The following is a 27,591-nucleotide window of genomic DNA, read 5'->3' on the forward strand; positions in this document are numbered from 1 at the left end:
TTTGACCCATTTTGCCAAATGAAAGGAAGTTGCCTAATAATTATGCACACCTCATATAGGGTGTTGATGTCATTAGACCACACCACTTCTCATTACAGAGATGCACATCACCTAATATGCTTAATTGATAGTAGGCTTTCGAGCCTATACAGCTTGGAGTAAGACAACATGCATAAAGAGGATGATGTGGTCAAAATACTCATTTGCCTAATAATTCTGCACACAGTGTATCTGGGTTGCACATAAGCCAGGGGTAGTTGTAAACTTATACTGTCCTGAAAAAGTGAAAAGTATACTTCTGTTGACGTCCTTTAGGCCAAGGACATAACCATAAAACACAATACCATGTGCAGGAGCTCAGTGGAGTAAAGCAGCTGGTGTTGTGCACAGACCAACTAATTGCAAACCAACTAATCGATTATGAGATTCATTGACAGCTATTTTCATAATCGATTATTATTGATTATGACGATAAGCTGTTGCAGCTACAATGGTGCAAACGGAATTGCATCTGAAGCTGCAATCATGAGAGCAACTGAAGGAAAAGAGAGAGAGACTGAAGGTTTAGACAAGTGGACACCAATTTTAACCTTATCTGCTTTGTTAAAGAAGGACTGCATTTATTTGAAAACTTCCCAAAAAGTTACCTTTTGTTTGAGGAACTCTTTGGAAAATTGATCCTCCAACCATGGTTGAAGATTCTGCTAAAGGAAAAGACTGAGCTTGAACCAAAATTTCATCCAGGTATGGAAACACTGCAATACGCTGAGTCCTGATCACAGACAAAAGGGCACCCAGAACCATTGTAAATATTCTTGAAGTTGTAGCCAGACCAAATGGTAGAGCAAAAAATGGAAAATGCTTGTCCAGAAAGGCAAACCTCAGAAACTGGTAATGTTCCCTGTGATTTGGAACATGAAGATAAGCATTGCTTAAATCTATTGTGGATGAAAACTGACTTTGCTGAACAAAAGGCAGAAAAGTCCAAATAGTTTCCATCTTGAAAGATGGAATCCTTACAAACTTGTTCAGAGCTTTTAAATCCAGGACTGGTCTGAAAGTACCTTCCTTATTTGGAACAAAGACAAGATTTGAATATAATCCCATCCAATGCTCCTGTAAAGGAACTGGTACAATCACTGCCATAGCTTCCAGATCTGCGATAGACTGGAAAAAGGCTTGAGCTTTTAAAGGGACAGTCTACACCAGAATTTTTATTGTTTTAAAAGATAGATAATCCCTTTATTACCCATTCCCCAGTTTTGCATAACCAACACAGTTATAATAATATACTTTTAACCTCTGTGTTTATCTTGTATCTAAGCATCTGCAAACTGCCCCTTTATTTCAATTCTTTTGACAGACTTGCAGTTTAGCCAATCAGTGCCTGCTCCCAGATAACTTCACGAGCATAGTGTTATCTATATGAAATACGTGAACACCCTCTAGTGGTGAAAAACTGTTAAAATGCATTCTGAAAAGAGGTGGCCTTCAAGGTCTAAGAAATTAGCATATGAACCTCCTAGGTTAAGCTTTCAACTAAGAATACCAAGAGAACAAAGCAAAATTGGTTCTATCTGAATCATGAAAGTTTATTTTGGCCTAGACTGTCCCTTTAAAGGATTCCTTGGAACATTGGACAGAAAAAAACTTCTACTGGGAGGACTTGTTCTGAATCATATTCAATAACCCTGGGAAACTCTTATGAGCCTACCTTTTTTAATCTTCAATAAAGAATACCAAGAGAACTAAGCAATTTTAATAGAAGTAGATTGGAAAGTTGTTTAAAATTCAATGTTCTGACTCATGAAAGTTTAATTTTGACTTTACTGTCTCTTTAAAAGAAGTACTGTCTTCCAAAGGAATAATAGTAAGCCTAGCAAGAGTGAAAATGGTCCCATCAAACTAAGGAACAGTTTCCACAATTCAACATTTGCAGCAGGTAAAGGATAGAACTTTTTAAACCTTGCAGAAGGATTACATTAACTACCTGGCTTAGACCATTCCCTATAAATCATGTCAGAGACAGCATTAGGAATAGGGAAAACCTCAGGGAGTTTAACAACAATCTTAAAAAAACTGAATTTAAAGGATTACAAGGCTTCTCATCAGAAACGTTAGTATCTTTAACTCCTAAAGTAAATAAAACTTCTTTCAAAAGAAAACGAACATGTTCAATTTTAAATTAAAAAATGAGAAATATCCGGCTCAACATCAGATGAAGACTCCTCATTACCAGTGGAAACTTTACCCAGTATCCCTGGCTTCAGGACACATAGTACTAGTAGAATGTAATTTCTGAACTGACCTTTATACGCTTGTTTGAAGGTGGGATAAGGTTTTTCCCTTTAGGTGAAACATCAATAACATTGAAAATAGACACACGTCCACCAGCAAATAAGCAGCGGACAACCAAACCAGTACTGAAACATATCAACAGTGGATATGGAATATGAATACATTGTAGATCCATAGAAGGAGGCAAAAGACAAGTCATTGCAACCAATAATGGAAGGTTTATGATAAATTTCCCATGAGGTGAAATAAATAATCACAAACCATACCCCATATACATCCTTCTGACAAACACTCTGAGCGGAAACCAAGCCTCAAAATACACTGAAAACCCCTCTCTCTGAACAATCAAATTCACATCTTCATTCTTCAACCACCAATGTAAAGACTGAGTTATGTGTGAGGTGGAAGGGGTTTTATAGGGCTCTTGGGGTTTGGGAATCTTTGCCTCCTCCTAGTGGTAGAGAAGAGTAATTCCCAAGATTAATGGATCATGGACTCTCACCATCGGTATGAAAGAAAACAGTCTTGATCCATTATCTTCTAATATATACTTTTTTTTAGTTGTAAAATTTGTTAACGTATTTTGTAAATGAATAAATAATTGTACTAAGTATAATTATTTTGCCCAGCGAGATGTTTACATTCAGATACCAAACCCTTTATCCAAACTGCTTGGACAGGGGACCAAGTATAGATAACGCTATCTTGTGTCATTTAGGCAATATTTGCACGTCATAATAAAGCTTATACATGCAACCTAAAGGTAGTTTGATATCATATTAATAGGTTCGTATACTTTAAACTAGATTATATGGCCCCGCATGACCTGTTACTTAGAATGGAGAAAATACTTTTTGCGGCCTGAAAAGTGTCTCATGCAAAAAATTATTATACTTCATCTTATTTTTTGTTAAATGTAATTAACAGTAACAAGCACAAACACAACAAACAAAGAATCTTTAGTTAAAATATTTTACATATTTAATATTTTATATTAGGATTATAAATCTCTTTAGTTTAGTATGTACAAATTACAAGATATTAAAAAAATGCATTGGTAAATGCTTTCAAAACAAATCTAGTGTTTAGATCCATTACCCTGAACAAGGTCTACATTGTAATGTCAGTTAACAGTCATAAATGGCTAAGTCAGTCTAAGGGCACTGTTATGTGAAAGATGTGATAAGCAAAAATATTAATAAAAAATATATTTCTGTGGTAATCTTCACTTTGCGCAGCAGATCTCTAAGAAAGGATAGATCACAATTAGATCATAGACAGAGGTTAGAATGACCAGCACTAACATAACCCTCTTATCAGCCACTGTCAAAGCTTTGGAAAGCTGTAGTAATTGCTACTAGTACCTACAACCTATGTCTTGCTTTTAAACAGCAACATGGCCGACAAGGTAAATATTGTCATAGAGATGCCCTACAAAGTCTTCACTAATGTTCTGAGCAGCACGCCGTGTATTTCTGATAAATTCTCTCTTTGACATTTTGTTCTTCACATGAGGACTGGCGAGGTCGATGGAAAGCAGAATCAAAGAATAGCACAGTACATACACTGCATCTAAACAAAACACAAAAGAAAAAAGCCAGACATTAAAAGCAAATTAATGAAAAAAGTAACAGTATGCTTAGACTGTGCAGGCCATAACTGTGAATACTAACACAAAGTAATGAGATAAAAAAAAACAAAAAAAACAATTATATATTTGTGATAAAACAAATGTGTAAATTAGAATTGGTTTTATTTTGTATTTATTTAACTGGCTGATATTACTTTTTATTACTTTGGAAGCAGCCTAATTTTAAAAGGATATAAAACAGTCTGTTTTGCCGTTGTTATAAAAAAATGCAATAAAGAGTGGGTTATATTTAATAGAAATCATTGCAATATGTATTATTTATCAATTTAAAAAGAGATTTTATCTTAATTTGTTTTTTTACTTATAACTTAATTTGTACATGGTCTGCTACTTCCTGCCACAGCCCCACAACAGGGCTGTGGTCTTTACTGGAAGGCAAAGGAGGAGCTTTACCCTTTTGAGTGGTTGCTAGAAGACACAATCATTAGCTTTTACTGTGCTCCAGTAACAGGAAGTTAGCTTCTTTCCTATGCTTAGTAGAGGTCTATTGCTGCAAAAATCATATGATAGGATCCAAAAGGATCATGGCAGCTGCCTTCCCTTCCAATAAGCAGTGGTTACACCGAGATTTTATATGAAAAGTAATAAAAAATTGTTTGCTTTTTTTAATCTAAAAAGAGCACTGTTTTATAACCCTTTAAGTCTCCCTGACTGTTTCTGTTTCTTCAAACATCTGAACCTCATCTGGAGTAGTGTAAACATTAGACGTGTGCATTTGGCAGTTTTTTTTAACTGCTGAATGAGAAAGAAGGCGGCCGCTTGCGAAATTCAGCTCTTTTCTGAGTTGGACTTCTTGTGAAAATGCAACACGCTAAGATCTGAGGAGAGCCGAATGCCACGAGTGTCTGTCTTCTTCTGAATTCGGCAGTTAACAAAACTGCTGAATGCACATATCCACTAAACATTGTATCCTTGAATGTAAAACTCATATACAGACACATTTATACAATATGCTCAATGAAATTCAAAGGATTGCATCTGTTGGAAAAAGGTACAGCCAAGTAGAAATGTAACTCAACTACAGTGATAATTATTTAAAACATTGTTTAATGTTTATATATATATATATATATATATATACACACATACATACACATACACACACACATATACATACACACACACTGCATATATATATATATATATATATATATATATATATATATATATTCAATTTTTTTGTTCCTTTATTAAACATTTATTAGCATAAATTCAACTTCCTGTTCAGAAGATCATATTTGAGAATGTTGTTCTAGGTATCTTTATATTCCTTTTTGCCACCTTTTCTCTCTATAACAAACTACTTTACTTAAAGGGACATAATACTCATATGCTAAATCACTTGAAACTGATGCAGTATAACTGTAAAAAGCTGACAGGAAAATATCACCTGAGTATCTCTATGTAAAAAAAGGAAGATATTTTACCTCACAATTTCCTCAGCTCACCAGAGTAAGTTCTGTGTAAAAAGTTATACTCAGTTGCTCCCAGTTGCAGGTAAAAAAAATTAAAAAATGAAGAAATGAACAGCAGCCAATCAGCATCAGCAGTGCTGTGGTCATGAACTCTTACTATGATCTCATGAGATTTGACTTAACTCTCATGAGATTTCATAGTAAGCTTCCTTTACCTGATTGGTGAAATAATATGAGAGTGCACGAAGCTCATCCTTTCAGTTGTCCCGGGACAGACATACTAATATGCTGCTTAGAAATCCTTTACAATGGGAGGTGGCTACTGAGGAACTCTTGAGGTAAAATATCTTTCTTTTTTACATAGAGATGTTCAGGTGATATTTTCTAGTCAGCTTTTTACAGCTATGCTGCATCACTTTCAAGTGTTTAAACATTTGGGTATTATGGCCCTTTAATTACTCCTTCCCCCTCACCACCTGCACTGCTCATTAGCCCTTCTCTTTTAACCTCACCTTACTTTTGTATTCATTAACTTCACACATTCCTAAAGACTCTCTCTCCCCCTCGCACCTCATACCAAAAACGGTCTCATTACTGCAAATCTGCATCTCATCTCATGTCACTCTCCCTCTTGCTCATACTAGCTGCTGGTGACATCTCCCCTAATCCTGGTCCCCCCCCCCCCCAACTTCCTAGCCTTGTACACCCATGTGTGCCTTTCAATAGACTTCAAAAAACAAAACTCTGGTAACCTTAATCTCATTCCTCTTGAATCTAAAGCCTCCACCCCCTTCACTTGTGCACTATGGAACTCACGCTCTTGTCAGCCTCTAGAGTAGAGCAAATATTAACTAAGACTCTGTATGTCTCCACAGAACTGCAGGAGGGAGAAGACCTGTTGATCCTGTGGGACCGCTCATGCTGTCACTCAGCTAAAAGGTATGTGCAGCTCTTTTATTTTTCTGGGACAATTATTACCTCAGAAATGGCTGTGTACATATTACCTATTTCATAGTGGGGTAATGGTCCTTTATTGTCGGGGGCTCCCCTATTTCCTATGTACCACGCAGCTTTCACATAATATTGTAACAGATTATGGAATTGCGGTGGGAGAGAGACACGACTAGGGGCTGTAATAAAAAAGGGCTCCTACTGTGATAACTTTGCTCTAACCCGGACAGGATGTATCTCCTGTATGAGAATTAGGAGGATTTTCTGTCTACACTGTTTTTTGCAGGCACTGGGGCTAGGAGTTGGCTTTGGGGACATTTAAACCGGGCAGGCTACCATGAGGATGTGCCCGATATCTGTGAGGGATAAGTCCTTTGGTTTGTTCTCCTTATATTGTTGTATTGTCCAACAGTAGATTTCTCATGTACTTTTTAAGCTTGGCTCTGGTATTACATGTAGTCCCGGACTTGGCAGGTTCAGTGCAATCTCTCGGTAACCGTTTTTTATTAACAAAGATTATGGCGACCGGGAGAGCTTGTATTGGTCCGCCCACGAGGGGCGGGGTTTCATTTTGGCGCCTTTCCGCTGCATATTCCATCCATGAATCTATGCAGTTTCTTAGATGGACACGCCCACGATGGGCGGAGCTTGGGGCCGACTTAGACCGCACTTGCTCTTTAAGATACTACGTAGAGCAGTTTCTGAGGCCGTTTCCGGGCTAGTTTAAATCACTATGTCTTGTCCATGGGTCCGGATAGTGCTACAGATGCGCTCCGGATCGTTTTACAATCTGGGGCTTTGATGTTTGTCATGTTGTTACATAGGAATACATGACGTTTTAAGCTTACAAAAGTATCTGGAGGGAGTCTCAGCAAGTTTTCTCTGAGTTTTTCTGCCAGTGTCTATACGTTGGTATCACAGTCTAAGCACTTTCTGCTCAGACAGAATAAAAAGTTACTGTTTAAAATTTAAAAAGAGACAGTAACATTTTTTATCTGTTCATTGTCTTTGACATAATTTTGTTTAAGCTATCCTTGGGTTGTAGATTGGATCAAGTATGCACTAAATGAGTGATTTTTTACATTTAAAGAGACAGTAACAGAGTTATCTGTTAGTCTTTATTTTAGGGTTTTTACTATTTGTTTGTTTAATCCAGCCTTTATGTCTCAGGATGGAATAAGTTCTCACAGAAATGTGTTACTCTTTAATTTTAAAGAGATAGAAACGTGTGTGTTAATTTATCCAAAAAAAAAAGAAAAAGAAATTGTTTCTTTTCTGGCCTCCTTCTACTATGGGAGTCTGTTGACTGTGGTCAACCTATGCCACAAATTTCTCCTATAATTATGGCCCACTTACAGTGCCCTGCACTTCCTCTAACATTTCAGACATCAGTTTTTTTTCCTATGTAGTAGAAATCATTTCTGGAGGGATTAATTTCAATCAGGGTGATTGATTTAATGGTTACTATCCCAGCTATTTATTTCCTGTTGCCAAATAGGAAGATACTTCGGGATTTTCTGATACTGTATTCTCAGGCTCAGATAGCATAATTTCTTTATTTTGATCCTGAGGTTGTTTTTCCCTTGCCTTAGCTTGTTTACCTCCATTTGTTACTTGGGAGGTTTTAGCTATCCTGGGCGACTCCGACTCTATGGGGCTTATCTAGGGCGCCCAGTACGTTTTTAGGAATGGAGAACCGCATTCCCTTTCATTAAAAGGATGTTTTTCTGCGGTCAACTTAGCTGGAGGCTGGGCACGCTTTCTAGTAGTTTCCAGCCTAGCTCAGAGTTCAACGATATCTTTAGAGGACAGTAAGATCTTAAAGAGGATTATACAACAGGACTTATACTGACCACCAGCTGTCGAAAACAGCGTATGGTCTGATGTGTTTTCTGATACTACTAAAACAGACTCTTCCCTGGATGATGAACCAGGCTAAGATAAAAGCCCTCGAGTTGGCTAATTTCTTTTCTTTCAATTTTATAAACTGAAATTATAGGTTTCAGGTTTCTCTGTTCCAGCTCACCGAGCCTTTTTGGTTAGAGCCTTGTTCTAAGATGTAGGCTTTAAGTCTACGCTTTAACATTTCCTTGCATGGACTTGTTGGGCTCTGGCTTGACGGATGTAATTCTTTTTGAATTAAAAGTATTTACAAAATTATAATAAAAATTAAAAGTGACCTGCTGTTAAATCAGGCACAGTGTGGGGGACATGCCCCTGATCCGGGACCATATCTTATGGAAGGCGATATTTCGTCTTCACTCAGGCTTGGGTTCAAGATGTTCGGGATTCCCTGGAAAATAGAACATAGTGTCCCAGGGAAACAGTTCAGAATTCAGGGAGTTTTCTCCCAGCGGTTTATGTTTTTTCAGGATTAACTGTAGTTTAGTTCTTAGGAGAGCCGTTCTTGCATTGTGTTAGAGAACTCTCCTCCCTAGGTTTCATTGTTCCCATTCCTATACTAGAACAGGAGCAGGGTGTTTTACTTATATCTGTTTGTGGTTCCCAGAAACTATGAGGAAGGAATCTTCAGATCTGTAATAGTACTTAAGAGTCTAAACCAGTTTCTCATATATATATATATATATATATATATATATATATATATATATATATATATATATATATATATATATATATATATATATATATATATATATATATATATATATATATATATATATACTATTTGTACCATTCTTACTTTGGTCCAGAGGGTTAATTTCTGTCGACAGTGGATTTAGAGGATGCATATCTTCATGTTTCTTTCCAGATGTCATCACAAGTCCTGAGGTTTGCTTTCTGGACAAACATTTCCAGTTCACGGCTCTTTCTTTCGGTCTGGTCACAGCTCCCAGAGTTTTCACAAAGGTTCTGGGGTCTCTGCTGGGGTATTGCAGTAGCGCCTTATCTAGACGTTATTCTGATCCAGGCGTCCTCTTATCAACTAACAAAGTCTCTTACCGACCTTGTTCTCTCCTTCCTGAGGACTCACGGGTGGAAGGTAAATCTGGGAAAGAGTTTGTTAATTCCACAGACAAGGGTGCCCTTCTTGGGAACTCTAATCGAATCTCTTGCCTTGAAAATTTTCCTGACAGAAGTCATGAGGTTAAAGATCGAGCTCTTCAGTCCAATCCTCGGCCGTCAGTGGCTCAGTGCATGGAGGTACTTGGATTGATGGTGGCAGCGATGGACATTGTTCCTTTTGCTCTGTTTCATCTCCGGCCTCTACAACTGAGCATGCTCAGGCAGTGGAATGGGGATTATACAGAATTGTCTCCTCAAATAATTCTAGATCAGGAGACCAAGGTCTCTCTTCTATAGTGGTTGTCACTGGATCATCTGTCCCAGGGGACATGCTTTCTCAGACCCTCATGGGTGAAAGTGACAAAGGATGCCAGCCTACTAGGATGGGGAGCAGCCTGGAACTCCCTGAGGGCTCACGGTGTATGGACTCAATCGGGGTATCTACTTCCCATCCATATCCTAGAGTAGAGAGCAGTGTTCAATGCGCTTCAGGCTTGGCCTCAGTTGGCTTCGGCCAAATTCATCAGATTCCAGTTGGACAACATTACGACTGTAGCTTACATCAATCATCAGGGAGGAACAAGGAGTTCCTTAGCAATGACAGAAGTAGCCAATATACTACAGTGGGCGGAGTCTCACTCTTGTTATCCGTCGGCAATCCACAGCCCAGTTGTGGAAAACTGGGAAGCAGATTTTCCTCGCAGTCAGACATTTCATCCGGGAGAATGGGACCTCCATCCGGAGGTATTTGCCATTCTCAGATGGGGCAGGCCGGAGTTGGATCTTATGGCATCTTGTCAGAATGCCAAGTTTCCGAGATACAGGTCCAGGGATCCCCAGGCCGAGCTGATAGATGCCTTGGCAGTACCTTGGTCTTTCAGCCTAGCGTGTGAGTTCTCTCCATTTGCTCTCCTTTCCCGGGTGATTGCTCGAGTCAAACTGGAGAGGGCATCTTTGATCCTTATCGCTCCTGCGTGGCCTCGCAGGACTTTTGTATGCCGATCTGGTGGACATGTCATCTCAGCCACCAGGGAAGTTTCCATTGAGAAAAGACCTCTCATTCAGGGATCCTTCCTTCATCCGAATCTAGTTTCTCTGCAGCTACCTGCTTGGAGATTGAATGCTTAATTTTATCTAAGCGAGGGTTTTCTGGTTCGGTCATAGACACCTTGATTCAGGCACGTAAGCCTGTTACTAGGAAAATTTCCCATATGATATGGCGTAAATATCTTTATTGGTGTGAATCCAAGGGCTAATCTTGGAGTAGGGTTAGGATTCCCAGGATTTTGTCTTTTCTCCAAGAAGGTTTGGAGAAAGGATTGTCAGCAAGTTCCTTAAAAAGACAGATTTCTGACTGTCGATTTTGTTAGCCAAGCGTCTGGCTGATGTTCCAGATGTCCAATCTTTTTGTCAGGCTCTGACTAGAATCAGGCCTGTATTCAGGCCAATTACTCCTCCTTGGAGTTTGAATTTTGTTCTTAAAGTTCTTTAGGGGCTTCCGTTTGAACCTATGCATTCCATTGATTTTACAATGTGATTCTCCTTATCTTATTTTCCATTCGGATAAGGTGGTGTTGCGAACCAAACTCTGTTTTCTTCCTAAGGTTGTTTCAACTAAAAATATTAATCAGGAAATTGTTGTTCCTTCCTTGTGTCCTGCTTCTTCTTCTAAGAAGGAGTGGCTGTAACATAATTTGGACATGGTCCGTGCTTTGAAATTTTACTTACAGGCAACTATGGATTTTCGGCAATCGTCTTCCCTGTTTTGTTTTTTTTCCTGGGAAACGCAGGGGTCAGAAAGCTACGGCTACCTCTCTTTCCTTTTGACTGAAGAGTATCATCTGTTTTGCATATGAGACTGCTGGACAGCAGCCTCCTGAGCGAATTACACCTCATTCCACTAGGACTGTGGCTTCCTCATGGGCATTCAAAAATGATGCTTTTGTTGAACGGATTTGCAAAGCTGCAACTTAATCGTCTCTTCATGCTTTTTCCAAATCTGATTCTTTTGCCTCGTCTGAGGCTGTTTTTGGGAGAAAAGTTCTTCAAGCAGTGGTGCCTTCTGTTTAGGTTCCCTGTCTTGTCCCTCCCTTTTCATCCATGCACTATAGCTTTGGTATTGTATTCCACAAGTAAGGATGAAATCCGTGGACTCATCGTATCTTGTAAAATAAAAGGAAATTTATTCTTACCTGATAAATTTGTTTCTTTTACGATACGATGAGTCCACGGCCCGCCCTGTTTTTGTACGACAGGTCTTTAATTTTGTTAAACTTCAGTCACCTCTGCACCTTGGCTTTTCCTTTCTCTTCCTAACTTCGGTCGAATGACTGGAGTGGGAGGGAAGGGAGGAGCTATATATACAGCTCTGCTGTGGTGCTCTTTGCCTCCTCCTGCTGACCAGGAGGCGATATCCCACAAGGATGAAATCCGTGGGACTCATCGTATCGTAAAATAAACAAATTTATCAGGTAAGAATAAATTTCCTTTTTACTTTCTCTCGTTGCACCTTTCAATAAATACAGCCAGTCTCTTCCCTCATATTTTCTTCATTCGAAACACACACAATTTGCTTATTCTCTCCCCTCTCTATATGTGTTGCAGTCGTTTACCACCCCCATGGCTCATCAACTATTTCTAGATCACTTTGCTGCCTGGATACCTTATTTCATTTCCTCAGACACCCCTGCCCTCGTTCTTGGCGACTTCAACCTCCCTGTTGACAACCCCACTGCCTCCTCTGCAAAACAACTTCTGCAACTCACTTCCTCTTTTGGCCTGTCTCAATGGACTGACTCTCCCACTCACAAAGATGTTCACAACCTTGATCTGATTTTCAGCTATCAAAGCACTATCTCAAACTTCACAAACTCCTTTTCCTCTTTCGGACCATCATCTCCTTACTTATAACATCACATCCCTCCCTACAACTCTCCCTCCTTCTACCCTTCACACCAAACTTCACAGAAGCATCAAGTCATTAGATCATAAACAGCTTGCTAGCTCTCTCAAACCTCTCCTCTCTTCCATCCCCTCCTTTTCCTGCCCTGATGAATTTATCTGCCACTATAACTCCACCATTACATCGGTCCTTGACAATCTGGCCCCACATACCATAGCTCGGAAATCATAAACTCATCCTCAGCCCTGGCATACTCCTCTGACACAGTACCTACACAGATGTTCATGTACTGCTGAGCGACACTGGAGAAAATTAGCTGACCTTCTTCACTACAAGTTCATCTTGAACTGCCCTTAATGTATATAAGCAATATTACTTTGCAACTCTTATCTTTACTCTTTCTTCAACCCCAAAACGTCTGTTCTCCACGTTCAATACTCATCTCCGCCCACTCCCACCTCCTACTACAACTTTTCTCTCTGCTCGATTTTGCCAGCTACTTCAATAACAAAGTAGACTCCATCAGAAACGAAATCAGCTCTGAACAGGCTACCGGTCTCAAACCCCCTCAAAACCTCACTTTCATACAAAACCAACATAGCCATAAATTTATCTCTTTTGCCCGTTACAGAGGATGAAGTTTCTGCCCTTATAATATCCTCTCACCTCACTACCTGTCCCCTTGACCCCAACCCCTAACAGCTTCTACCCTCCCTCTCTTCTTACCTTACCCCTATACTCACACACATCTTCAACCTCTCCTTCAGCACTGGTATATTTCCCTCATCTCTTAAACACACACTGGTCACATCTATCCTCAAAAAAACCTCTTGACCCAACCTCCCCATCCAACTACCGCTCTATTTCCCTACTTCCTCTTGACTCAAAGCTTCCCGAAAAGCTAGTATATGTACGTCTATCCAATTTCCTAACACTTAACTCCCTCCCTGACCCACTGCAATTTGGATTTCACCCCCTCCACTCCACAGAGACAGCAATTGTTAAGGTTACCAACGACCTACTTACATCAAAATCCAAAGGCCACTTCTCTCTGCTTATCCTCCTTGATCTGTCTGCAGCCTTTGATACTGTCGACCACCCTCTTTTGCACCAAACCCTCCAATCCTGTGGTTCTCTTCCTATCTGTCTAACCGTAACTTTAGTGTAGCCTTCTCTGGGGCATCCTCTGCCCCGTTACCACTTTCTGTTGGGGTACCGCAAGGCACTGTCCTTGGTCCCCTTCTCTTTTCAATCTACACATCTTTAGGTTCCTTAATAAAGTCCCATGTACCTCCAAATCTACCTCTCTGCACCAGACCTATCTTCTTCCTTGCAAACCCGGGTCACTTACTGTCTTTCTCATATCTCATCTTAGATGTCCTCTCACTACCTTAAGCCAAATCTCTCCAAAACTGAGCTCTTTATTCCCCCCCCCTTCAAAAATCTCCACCCCCAACTTCTCTATAACTGTCAGTAACTCGATCATTACCCCTACCCCACATGCTCAATGTCTTGGGGTCACACTTGACTCAGATCTTTCCTTCACTCCTCACATTCAGTCCTTGGCTAAAGCCTGCTGCTTCCGCCTTAAAAACATCTCTAAAATTAGACATTTCCTTTCACAAGACACAAATAAGATTCTAATCCACTGTCTCATCCTTGCCTGCCTCGATTACTGCAACTCCATCCTCTCTGGTCTCCCTAGCTGCCACCTAGCTATTCTACAATCCATAATGAATGCCCCTGCCAGGCTAATCTTCCTTACATGCCGCTCTTCATCTGCTGCACCTCTCTGCCAATCCCTTCACTGGCTTCTTCTTGCCTCCAGGGTTAAACATAAAATTCTCACTCTGACATACAAAGCCCTCAACTGCACTGCTCCCCCCTACATCTCAGACATTGTCTCCAGATACTCTCCCTCCCGACCCCTTCACTCTGCCCAAGATCTCCTCTCTTGTTACCTTCTCACATTCCCGTTTACAAGACTTCTCCAGACTGGCTCCCATCTTGTGTAACTCTGCCTCGCTCCATAAGACTCTCCCCTAGTTTTGAAAGCTTCAAGAACTCCCTAAAAATACTACTATTCAGGGATGCATACAACCTAAACTAACCTTTCCTAACTCAACTGCTATCCCCTTGAACCCCTTAGCATGTAAGCCTATGAGCCCAGCTGTTTGTAGATCACACACATAAGAGCAGATTACAACAGTGCAACTCTCTGCAGGCACCTCTACCTATTTGACCCATTATAAATGTTACCTTGTATACTGCCTATGTTTATAGAGCTGCGGAATCTGTTGGCACTCTACAAATACCTAATAATAATAATAAAAATAATAATAGGTATAGGAAAAAAATGCCTCAATTTATGCATTATACATAAACATTTTTTATTGTTCTGAAATAAGTTTCTGGTTTTATATGGCCATACAATTTTTCTTAAGAAAAATACATTGTTTTACATAATCTTTTATATATGCCTTACAGTTTTATAATTAAGGGAAAGATTATTAGTGGTGCACTAAATATTTGTTTCTTTCTCGCGCTAACTGTGGCTGGATTTGCACATATTACAAGTTGAAAGTAAAAAGTTAGTGCACGAGCGAAAGATCAGGCTTGCTAACTTCAGGACTTCAGATATCGCGACTGTGCCAACTTCTCCACATAAACTTCTATGGGACGCGTTATAGAAAAACATAATTTATGCTTACCTGATAAATTTATTTCTCTTGTAGTGTATCCAGTCCACGGATCATCCATTACTTATGGGATATTCTCCTTCCCAACAGGAAGTTGCAAGAGGATCACCCACAGCAGAGCTGCTATATAGCTCCTCCCCTCACTGCCATATCCAGTCATTCGACCGAAACAAGACGAGAAAGGAGAAACCATAGGGTGCAGTGGTGACTGTAGTTTAATTAAAATTTAGACCTGCCTTAAAAGGACAGGGCGGGCCGTGGACTGGATACACTACAAGAGAAATAAATTTATCAGGTAAGCATAAATTATGTTTTCTCTTGTTAAGTGTATCCAGTCCACGGATCATCCATTACTTATGGGATACCAATACCAAAGCTAAAGTACACGGATGATGGGAGGGACAAGGCAGGATTAAACGGAAGGAACCACTGCCTGAAGAACCTTTCTCCCAAAAACAGCCTCAGAAGAAGCAAAAGTATCAAATTTGTAAAATTTTGAAAAGGTGTGAAGCGAAGACCAAGTCGCAGCCTTGCAAATCTGTTCAACAGAGGCCTCATTTTTAAAGGCCCAGGTGGAAGCCACAGCTCTAGTAGAATGAGCTGTAATCCTTTCAGGGGGCTGCTGTCCAGCAGTCTCATAGGCTAAGCGAATTATGCTCTGAAGCCAAAAGGAAAGACAGGTTGCCGAAGCTTTTTGACCTCTCCTCTGTCCAGAGTAAACGACAAACAGGGAAGATGTTTGGCGAAAATCTTTAGTAGCTTGTAAGTAAAACTTCAAGGCACGGACTACTTCCAGATTATGTAAGAGACGTTCCTTCTTCGAAGAAGGATTAGGACACAATGATGGAACAACAATCTCTTGATTGATATTCTTGCTAGAAACCACTTTAGGTAAAAACCCAGGTTTGGTACGCAGAACTACCTTATCTGCATGAAAAATCAGATAAGGAGAATCACATTGTAAGGCAGATAGCTCAGAGACTCTTCGAGCCGAGGAAATAGCCATCAAAAACAGAACTTTCCAAGATAAAAGTTTAATATCAATGGAATGAAGGGGTTCAAATGGAACTCCTTGAAGAACTTTAAGAACCAAGTTTAAGCTCCACGGGGGAGCAACAGTTTTAAACACAGGCTTAATTCTAACCAAAGCCTGACAAAAAGCCTGGACGTCTGGAACCTCTGCCAGACGCTTGTGCAAAAGAATAGACAGAGCAGAAATCTGTCCTTTTAAAGAACTAGCTGATAATCCTTTGTCCAAACCCTCTTGGAGAAAGGACAATATCCTAGGAATCCTAACCTTACTCCATGAGTAATTCTTGGATTCACACCAATAAAGATATTTACGCCATATCTTATGGTAGATTTTCCTGGTGACAGGCTTTCGTGCCTGTATTAAGGTATCAATGACTGACTCGGAGAAGCCACGCCTTGATAGGATCAAGTGCTCAATCTCCATGCAGTCAGTCTCAGAGAAATTAGATTTGGATGATTGAAAGGACCTTGTATTAGAAGGTCCTGCCTCAGAGGCAGAGTCCATGGTGGAAAGGATGACATGTCCACTAGGTCTGCATACCAGGTCCTGCGTGGCCACGCAGGCGCTATCAGAATCACCAATGCTCTCTCCTGCTTGATTTTGGCAATCAGTCGAGGGAGCAGAGGAAACGGTGGAAACACATAAGCCAGGTTGAAGAACCAAGGAGCTGCTAGAGCATCTATCAGCGTCACTCCCGGGTCCCTGGACCTGGATCCGTAACAAGGAAGCTTGGCGTTCTGGCGAGACGCCATGAGATCCAGTTCTGGTTTGCCCCAACGATGGATCAGTTGAGCAAACACCTCCGGATGGAGTTCCCACTCCTCCGGATGAAAAGTCTGACGACTTAGAAAATCCGCCTCTCAGTTCTCTACGCCTGGGATGTAGATCGCTGACAGATGGCAAGAGTGAGACTCTGCCCAGCGAATTATCTTTGAGACTTCTAACATCGCTAGGGAACTCCTGGTTCCCCCTTGATGGTTGATGTAAGCCACAGTCGTGATGTTGTCCGACTGAAATCTGATGAACCTCAGGGTTGCTAACTGAGGCCAAGCTAGAAGAGCATTGAATATTGCTCTTAACTCCAGAATATTTATTGAGAGGAGTTTCTCCTCCTGAGTCCACGATCCCTGAGCCTTCAGGGAGTTCCAGACTGCGCCCCAACCTAGAAGGCTGGCATCTGTTGTTACAATCGTCCAATCTGGCCTGCGAAAGGTCATACCCATGGACAGATGGACCCGAGATAGCCACCAGAGAAGAGAATCTCTGGTCTCTTGATCCAGATTTAGTAGAGGGGACAAATCTGAGTAATCCCCATTCCACTGACTTAGCATGCATAATTGCAGCGGTCTGAGATGCAGGCGCGCAAATGGCACTATGTCCATTGCCGCTACCATTAAGCCGATTACTTCCATGCACTGAGCCACTGACGGACGTGGAATGGAATGAAGGACACGGCAAGCATTTAGAAGTTTTGATAACCTGGACTCCGTCAGGTAAATTTTCATCTCTACAGAATCTATAAGAGTCCCTAGGAAGGTGACTCTTGTGAGTGGGGATAGAGAACTCTTTTCCACGTTCACTTTCCACCCATGCGACCTCAGAAATGCCAGAACTATCTCTGTATGAGACTTGGCAATTTGAAAGCTTGACGCCTGTATCAGGATGTCGTCTAGATACGGAGCCACCGCTATGCCTCGCGGTATTAGAACCGCCAGAAGTGAGCCCAGAACCTTTGTAAAGATTCTCGGGGCTGTGGTCAACCCGAAGGGAAGAGCTACAAATTGGTAATGCCGGTCTAGAAAGGCAAGCCTTAGGAACGATGATGATCTTTGTGAATCGGTATGTGAAGGTAGGTATCCTTTAAGTCCACTGTGGTCATGTACTGACCCTCTTGGATCATGGGTAGGATGGTCCGAATAGTTTCCATTTTGAATGATGGAACTCTGAGGAATTTGTTTAAGATCTTTAGATCCAAGATTGGTCCCTCTTTCTTGGGAACCACAAACAGATTTGAATAAAACCCCTGTCCCTGTTCCGTCCGCGGAACTGGATGGATCACTCCCATTACTAGGAGGTCTTGCACACAGCTTAGGAATGCCTCTTTCTTTATCTGGTTTGCTGATAACCTTGAAAGATGAAATCTCCCTTGTGGAGGAGAAGCTTTGAAGTCCAGAAGATATCCCTGAGATATGATCTCCAATGCCCAGGGATCCTGAACATCTCTTGCCCACGCCTGGGCAAAGAGAGAAAGTCTGCCCCCCACTAGATCCATTTCCGGATAGGGGGCCGATCCTTCATGCTGTTTTGGGGGCAGCAGCAGGTTTTCTGGCCTGCTTGCCCTTGTTCCAGGACTGGTTAGGTTTCCAGGCCTCTCTGGAATGAGCAACAGTTCCCTCTTGTTTTGAAGCGGAGGAAGTTGATGCTGCTCCTGCCTTGAAATTTCGAAAGGCACGAAAATTAGACTATTTGGCCCTGTCCTGAGGAAGGGTATGACCCTTGCCTCCAGTAATGTCAGCAATAATTTCCTTCAAGCCAGGCCCGAATAAGGTCTGCCCCTTGAAAGGAATGTTGAGTAACTTTGAAGTCACGTCAGCTGACCAGGATTTAAGCCATAGCGCCCTACGCGCCTGGATGGCGAATCCGGAGTTCTTAGCCGTTAGTTTAGTCAAATGAACAATGGCATCAGAAACAAATGAGTTAGCTAGCTTAAGCGTTCTAAGCTTGTCAATAATTTCCTCCAATGGAGCTGTATGGATGGCCTCTTCCAGGGCCTCAAACCAGAATGCCGCCGCAGCAGTGACAGGTGCAATGCATGCAAGGGGCTGCAAAATAAAACCTTGTTGAATAAACATTTTCTTAAGGTAACCCTCTAATTTTTTATCCATTGGATCTGAAAAAGCACAACTGTCCTCAACCGGGATAGTGGTACGCTTTGCTAAAGTAGAAACTGTTTCCTCCACCTTAGGGACCGTCTGCCATAAGTCCCGTGTAGTGGCGTCTATTGGAAACATTTTTCTAAATATAGGAGGTGGGGAAAAGGGCACACCGGGCCTATCCCACTCCTTGCTAATAATTTCTGTAAGCCTTTTAGGTATAGGAAAAACGTCAGTACACACCGGCACCGCATAGTATCTATCCAGCCTACACAATTTCTCTGGAATTGCAACTGTGTTACAGTCATTCAGAGCAGCTAATACCTCCCCAAGCAATACACGGAGGTTCTCAAGCTTAAATTTAAAATTAGAAATCTCTGAATCAGGTTTCCCCGAGTCAGAGATGTCACCCACAGAATGAAGCTCTCCGTCCTCATGTTCTGCATACTGTGACGCAGTATCAGACATGGCTCTTACAGCATTTGCGCGCTCTGTATCTCTAACCTCAGAGCTATCGCGCCTGCCTCTTAATTCAGGCAATCTAGATAATACCTCTGACAGGTTATTATTCATGATTGCAGCCATGTCCTGCAAGGTAATCGTTATGGGCGTCCCTGATGTAATTGGCGCCATATTAGCGTGCGTCCCCTGAGCGGGAGGCGAAGGGTCTGACACGTGGGGAGAGTTAGTCGGCATAACTTCCCCCTCGACAGAACCCTCTGGTGATAATTCTTTTATAGATAAAGACTGATCTTTACTGTTTAAGGTGAAATCAATACATTTAGTACACATTCTCCTATGGGGCTCCACCATGGCTTTCAAACATAAGTAGGTTCCTCTGTATCAGACATGTTTAAACAGACTAGCAATGAGACTAGCAAGCTCGGAAAACACTTAAAACAAGTTTACAAGCAATATAAAAAACATTACTGCGCCTTTAAGAAACACAAATTTTGTCCAAATTTGAAATAACAGTGAAAAAAGGCAGTTACACTAACGAAATTTTTACAGTGTATGTAACAAGTCAGCAGAGCATTGCACCCACTTGCAAATGGATGATTAACCCCTTAATAACAAAAACAGAATAATAAATGACAAAAACGTTTTTTTTTGTTTTTTTTTAAACAGTCACAACAACTGCCACAGTCTACTGTGATTGTTACCCTCCTCAAACACGACTTTGAACCCTTTTGAGCCCTTCAGAGATGTCCTGTATCATGCAGAGGGAAGTTGATTCTCTGTCAGTATTTTTAGCTTCACAGAAAAGCACTAAAATAGGCCCTTCCCACTCATATTGCAACAGTGGAAAGCTTCAGGAAACTGTTTCTAGGCAAAAATCAAGCCAGCCATGTGGAAAAAACTAGGCCCCAATAAGTTTTATCACCAAACATATATAAAAAAGATTAAACATGCCAGCAAACGTTTTAAAACACACTTTTATAAGAGTATGTATCTCTATTAATAAGCCTGATACCAGTCGCTATCACTGCATTTAAGGCTTTACTTACATTACTTCGGTATCAGCAGCATTTTCTAGCAAATTCCATCCCTAGAAAAATATTTTAACTGCACATACCTTATTGCAGGAAAACCTGCACGCTATTCCCCCTCTGAAGTTACCTCACTCCTCAGAATATGTGAGAACAGCAAAGGATCTTAGTTACTTCTGCTAAGATCATAGAAAACGCAGGCAGATTCTTCTTCCAAATACTGCCTGAGATAAACAGTACACTCCGGTAGCATTTAAAAATAACAAACTTTTGATTGAAGAAATAAACTAAGTCTAAAACACCACAGTCCTCTTACGACCTCCATCTTAGTTGAGAGTTGCAAGAGAATGACTGGATATGGCAGTGAGGGGAGGAGCTATATAGCAGCTCTGCTGTGGGTGATCCTCTTGCAACTTCCTGTTGGGAAGGAGAATATCCCATAAGTAATGGATGATCCGTGGACTGGATACACTTAACAAGAGAAAAACCCTTACACTTGTAGCTTGCGTGCTAACCCGACAGTGAACTAGAATTGAGTAAGAAATACTTTAAATGTTCTTCACATAGAAGAAAAAGGAAATTTATGCTTACCTGATAAATTAATTTCTTTTACAATATGACGAGTCCACGGATTTCATCCTTACTTGTGGGATATTAACCTCCCGCTAACAGGAAGTGGCAAATAGCACCACAGCAGAGCTGTATATATAGCCCCTCCCCTTCCCCTCCACACTTAGTCATTCGGCCGAAGGTATAGGAAGAGAAAAAGGAAAGGCTAAAAAGTGCAGAGGTGACTGAAGTTTACAAAAAATATAAAGAAAAACTGTCTTAAAAAGAACAGGGTGGACCTGAAATTAATTTATCAGGTAAGCATAAATTTACTTTTCTTTTACAAAGATATGACTAGTCCACGGATTTCATCCTTTCTTGTGGGAAACCAATACCAAAGCAAAAGGACACGGATGAAAGGGAGGGACAAGACAGGAACCTAAACAGAAGGCACCACTGCTTGAAGAACCTTTCTCCCAAAAATAGCCTCAGAAGAAGCAAAAGTATCAAATTTGGAAAATTTGGAAAAAGTGTGAAGGGACGACCAAGTCGCAGCCTTACAAATCTGTTCAACAGATGCATTGTTTTTAAAAGCCCATATGGAAGCCACAGTCCTAGTAGAATGAGCCGTAATTCTTTCAGGAGGCTGCTGTCCAGCAGTCTCATATGCCAGGCGGATGATACTTCTCAACCAAAAATAAAGAGGTAGCTGTAGCTTTCTGACCCCTACGCTTTCCAGAATAAACAATGAATAATGAAGATAATTGACGGAAATCCTTAGTTGCCTGTAAGTAAAAATTTAAGGCACGGAGCACATCCAAATTATGCAACATAGGCTCCTTCTTAGAAGAAGGGTTAGGACATAAAGAAGGAACAACAATTTCCTGATTAATATTCTTATTTGAAACAACCTTAGGAAGAAATCCAGGTTTGGTACGTAACACCACCTTATCAAAATGAAAAATGAGATAAGGAGAATCACACTGTAGCGCTGAAAGCTCAGAAACTCTTCGAGCAGAAGAAATAGCAACTAAAAACAGAACTTTCCAAGATAACAATTTGATATCCATGGAATGCATGGGTTCAAACGGAACCCCTTGAAGAACTCGAAGAACTAAATTCAAACTCCAGGGAGGAGTAATGGGTCTAAACACAGGCTTAATTCTAGATAGAGCCTGACAAAAAGACTGAACATCTGGCACATTTGCAAAACTTTTGTGAAACAGAATTGACAAAACTGAAATTTGTCCCTTTAAGGAACTTGCTGATAACCCTTTCTCCAATCCTTCTTGGAGAAAAGACAGAATCCTAGGAATCCTAACTTTACTCCATGAGTAACCCTTGGATTCACACCAAAGATATTTACGCCATATCTTATGATAGATTTTTCTAGTGACAGGCTTTCTAGCCTGTATCAAAGTATTGATGACCGAATCAGAGAATCCTCGCTTCGATAAAATCAAGCGTTCAATCTCCACGCAGTCAGCTGCAGAGAAATTAGATTTGGATGTTGGAAAGGACCTTGAATAAGAAGGTCCTGTCTCAATGGAAGTTTCCACGGTGGCAGAGAGGACATGTCCACTAGATCCGCATACCAAGTCCTGCGTGGCCATGCAGGCGCTATCAGGATCACTGAAGCTCTCTCCTGTTTGATTCGAGCAATCACGTGTGGGAGGAGAGGAAACTGTGGAAACACATAAGCTAGGCTGAACAATCAAGGCACTGCCAAGGCATCTATTAGTTCTGCCTGAGGATCCCTTGCCCGGGATCCGTATCTTGGAAGCTTGGCATTTTGTCGAGATGCCATCAGATCCAATTCTGGTCTGCTCCATCTAAGAATCAATGAGGCAAATACCTCCGGGTGAAGTTCCCACTCCCCCGGATGAAAAGTCTGTCGACTTAGAAAATCCGCTTCCTAGTTCTCTACTCCTGGGATGTAGATCGCTGACAGATGACAAGAGTGGGCCTCCGCCCAACGGATTATCTTGGATACTTCTATCATCGCTAAGGAACTCCTTGTCCCCCCCTGATGATTGATATATGCCACAGTCGTGATGTTGTCCGACTGGAATCTGATGAATTTGGCCGAAGCCAACTGAGGCCACGCCTGAAGCGCATTGAATATTGCCCTCAGTTCCAGAATATTGATTGGAAGTAGAGACTCCACCTGAGTCCAAACACCCTGAGCCTTCAGGGAGTTCCAAACTGCACCCCAGCCCAGAAGGCTGGCATCCGTTGTCACTATCACCCACGAGGGTCTGCGGAAACAAGTCCCCTGGGACAGATGATCCAGCAACAACTACCAATCTTTGTGGATAGGAATATGAAGGTAAGCATCCTTCAAGTCCACGGTAGTCTTATATTGACCCTCCTGGATCATTGGTAAAATTGTTTGTATAGTCTCCATCTTGAACGAATTTGTTTAGACACTTGAAGTCTAAGATGGGTTTGAAAGTGCCTTATTTTTTGGGAACCACAAATAGATTTGAGTAAAACCCCTGTCCTTGTTCTGATTTTGGAACTAGACAAATTACTCCCATGGTAACAAGGTCTTTTACACAGCGTAAGAACGCCTCTCTTTTTATCTGGTCTGCAGATAATCTTGAAAGATGAAACCTCCCTCTTGGGAGAAAATCCTTGAAATCCAATTGATAACCGTGGGTCACTATTTCTAGTGCCCAGGGATCCTGAACATCTCTTGCCCAAGCCTGGGCAAAGAAAGAGAGTCTGCCCCCTACTAGATCCGGTCCCGGATCGGGGCCACCCCTTCATGCTGTCTTTGAAGCAGCAGCGGGCTTCTTGGATTGTTTACCTTTATTACAATTTTGGTTGGGTCCCCAGACTGACTTAGATTGGGTAAAATTCCCTTCCTGCTTTGTGGAGGAAGAGGAAGCAGAAGGTCCTCTTTTAAAATTCCAAAAGGAACGAAAATTATTCTGTTTACCCCTCATCTTAACAGACTTATCCTGAGGTAGGGCATGGCCCTTACCTCCTGTAATGTCAGAAATTATTTCCTTAAATTCTGGCCCGAAAAGACACATCAGCAGACCAAGATTTGAGCCACAATGCTCTACACGCTAAAATAGCAAATCCTGCATTTTTCGCCGCTAATTTAGCAATTTGAAAAGCGGCATCAGTAATAAAAGAATTAGCTAACTTGAGAGCCTTAATTCTATCCAAAATATCATCTAATGGAGTCTCAACCTTCAGGAACTCTTCCAGAGCTTCAAAGCAAAAAGCTGCTGCAGTAGTTACTGGAACAATGCAAGCAGTAGGTTGTAAAAGAAAACCCTGATTAATAAACAATTTCTTTAGGAGACCCTCTAATTTTTTTATCCATAGGGTCTTTGAAAGCACAACTGTCCTCAATGGGTATAGTTGTATGCTTAGCCAGAGTAGATATAGCTCCCTCCACCTTAGGGACCATTTGCCACAAGTCCCAAATGGTGTCCGATATGGGAAACATTTTCTAAAAAGTAGTAGGGGGAGAAAAATGGTATACCTGGTCTATCCCATTGCTTCTTAATAATTTCCGAAATTCTTTTAGGAACCGGAAAAACAGCAGTATAAAGTAGGCACTTCTAAATATTTGTCCATCTTACACAATTTCTCTGGTGGTATCATAATAGGATCACAATCATCCAGAGTCGCTAAGACCTCCCGAAGCAACAGACGGAGGTGTTCAAGCTTAAATTTAAAAGACATAACATCCAAATCTGTCTGAGGTAACATTCCCTAAATGTGAAATTTCTCCCTCAGACAGCAATTCTGACCCCCAACTCAGAACACTTTGAGGGTACATCAGAAATAGCTAATAAAGTATCAGAGGATTCAGTATTTACATTAATACCTGACCTACTGCGTTTACCCTGCAACACTGGTAATTTAGACAATACCTCTTTAAGGGTAGTTGACATAACTGCAGCCATCTCCTGCAGAGTAAAGGAATTAGACGCACTAGAGGTACTTGGCGTCGCTTGTGTAGGCGTTAAAGGTTGTGACACTTGGGGAGAACTGGATGGCATAACCTGATTCTCTTCAGATTGAGAATCATCCTTAGGCACACTATCTTGACCTAAAATATGGTCTTTTCAATGTAAGGCCCTTTTAGTACAAGAGGTACACAATGTAAGAGGGGGTTCCACAATAGCTTCTAAACACATAGAACAATGAGAATCCTCAATGTCAGACATGTTGAACAGACTAATAATAGCCACAAAAGTCGTTTAAACACTTTATTTATTGCTTTAAATAAAACTTTGAAAAACGTGTACTGCACCTTTAAAAAAAGAAAAAGTCAACAATTTTTCCAAAACTGCATAAATAACGTTAATTTGCTACCAAAATTCACGAAAACTAATTGGTATATGCAAAAATTATTGCACCCTATGAGAAAGGTGAAAAATAAAACTCTAAAGTGATAAGTATATCAGTTTACACAAAAATACCCTCTGCACCTCGCCACAGCACTGCTGTGGTGCCTACCTGCCCCCAGGGTGCTTCAAAATGAACAGCCAACACTCCAAGCCAGAGACTACTCTCCAGGAGCAACCGGAGTTACTGCTTGCTGCTCCTCTGTCAGAAGGAAGTGCGCATCTGAGCGCGCAAAGACAAGCCCCGCCCCTTATAGCCGAAGTTGGAGTAGACCCAAACACAACCGCATTGAAGCGGTTTATCATACAATTAAGTAGAACAAAAAACACACCCCAAACACATCCAGCAAGTCATGCTGGATACATAAAAAAAAGCTCAATCGTTTAACTGCTTAACGATGTAAAGTCCTTATGCCTCTCCCAGAGTGTCAGATCATGCCCTTATGTCAGAAATACAAAATAATAAAAGGGATTCCAGTAACATCCTTCTGTGAAACAGGTCTACTGCTTACCCCCCTTCCCATATAGGGAAATAAATGCCAGCCAGTTCTGATATATCAAGTCTCTTCAGAAAGTCTTGTGGCAACCAGCGTGGATCTTAGTTACAACTGCTAAGATCATCAACCTTAGGGCAAAAATCTTCTTCCATAACCCCCTGAGGAAAATAGTACACACCGGTACCATTTAAAATAAAAAACTTCTTGATTGAAGAAATTAAAACTAACACCTCACTTTACCTCTTCCTAGTATAACACAGGCAAAGAGAATGACTGAGGGGAAGGGGAGGGGCTATATATACAGCTCTGCTGTGGTGCTCTTTGCCACTTCCTGTTAGCAGGAGGTTAATATCCCACAAGAAAGGATGAAATTCGTGGACTCGTCATATCTTTGTAAAAAAAAATGTTCATTTTTTTTCTTAAATATTCATGTTATCGGTTTTTGAGAACATTGTTTTTAACCCTCCAGTCACAATATTTCTTGTAACGCAGTTTCTGTTCTTTTACTTTCCACTTGTAATATGTGCACTAGTTAGCGTGGTCACAATATTGTTTATCGCTCTAACATTAGCGCACCACTTGTAATCTAGCTTTAATAGTTTTAAAATATTAATAGCGAATTCTAAAGGGAATCAAAACCATAAATAATTAAGAGAAAAACAATACAATGACAAACAAGGCAAACAAATAAGCACATCAACATTGATCAACATTGATATGAAGTATAACTGATAGCAAACATGCAGCAGTGCACATAAACCCATAACAATTTATATTTACACATGTATCTTCATATGTAAGAACCTGCTCGCCGTATTTAACAAGCAGCGGTCACCAGACCGTTACTTTCCTAACCTCTTCGCCACCTCTAAGGTTGTGAAATTGAATCTCCGCGGTCTAGTCCAACCGAGGAGATTGACAGCTCCTGCCCGCGCGTGATTGGCTGTGCGCAGGGGGCAGGATTGCACGCGAGAGCAAAATAGCGCTCGTGTGCAATGGTAATTTCCTCCGGGGAAATTCGCCCCGCCAGAGGCGAGCTGAGGCGTACAGGGGCGCGTATATGCGCCCCTGTCTGCCTTCAGCTTTGATAAATCGAGCCCATAGTATCACTTCTACTTCCTCTTCCCCTTCAGTATAACGTTTAGCCAAGGATAGTAGGAAGACGCTATAAAAAGATAGTAAGGTAAAGAAGTGCAAACTAGAACTGTAATGGTGGTAAACAGGATAACAGTCCCCAATCCTGCTAATGCTTCACCCACTGCACTTTGTCCTCCTACTGAGACCTTGCACACACTGAGTGAGACCAAGGTGCTGGCTTAGCACTCCACCTGTCTGTATAGTAGAAACCGTGCTGTTTAAGTTTAACCAGCAACTATGGTAACTCTTAAGGTGGCAATGCTCTTAAAAGGGCAGTACATTAACATTTAAATATACAGTGCAGCATACATTGAAATGACAAATAAAGTATGCACATAAGTAACCGGTACTTAATAAATTGTAAAAGTATGCTCAAAATTAAATAGACTGGTATAGTTGTGACAATTTTTTAGCACTAACTTAGTGCTAATTCTATAAGGGCTGAGTGAAGATGCAGGTAATTACCTAGTAGCTGCCCCTCCTCTGACCTTACCTGATCTCAGCCTGAAGATCCAGTAGATTGCCTATCTAGTACTGAAACCAACTGAGAGGATATACTGAGGGAGAACCTAATCATGGCCCAACAGGAAGAGGCTAATAGAATTATTGCAGTGACATCCGTGGCAGGCTTATGACCTAAAGTCCATAGAGAAGAGTTACATTGCAAAGCCAGTACTCTATGTCCCTCTCTTCCAA

The 27,591-nt window shown here is 41.1% G+C and overlaps 1 protein-coding gene across 3 annotated transcripts in view; it reads right to left on the reverse strand.

Annotated features, from left to right (window-relative positions):
- FBXO8 (F-box protein 8) overlaps nt 1–27,591 on the reverse strand; it is a 318,169-nt gene that overhangs the window by 154,612 nt on the left and 135,966 nt on the right. For 2 of the 3 annotated variants that reach the window (XM_053703833.1, XM_053703834.1), the window contains exon 7: nt 3,257–3,870. The exons of the other annotated variant lie outside the window; for it this stretch is intronic. In XM_053703833.1, coding sequence (XP_053559808.1) covers nt 3,683–3,870 — 188 coding nt within the window. In that variant the 3' untranslated portion in view covers nt 3,257–3,682. Of the gene's footprint in view, nt 1–3,256; nt 3,871–27,591 lie in introns of those variants that run through there. 3 annotated transcript variants of the gene reach the window in all.

The sequence above is a fragment of the Bombina bombina genome, chromosome 2 (assembly GCF_027579735.1).
Source record: "Bombina bombina isolate aBomBom1 chromosome 2, aBomBom1.pri, whole genome shotgun sequence".
NCBI classification, from domain to species: Eukaryota; Metazoa; Chordata; class Amphibia; order Anura; family Bombinatoridae; genus Bombina; species Bombina bombina.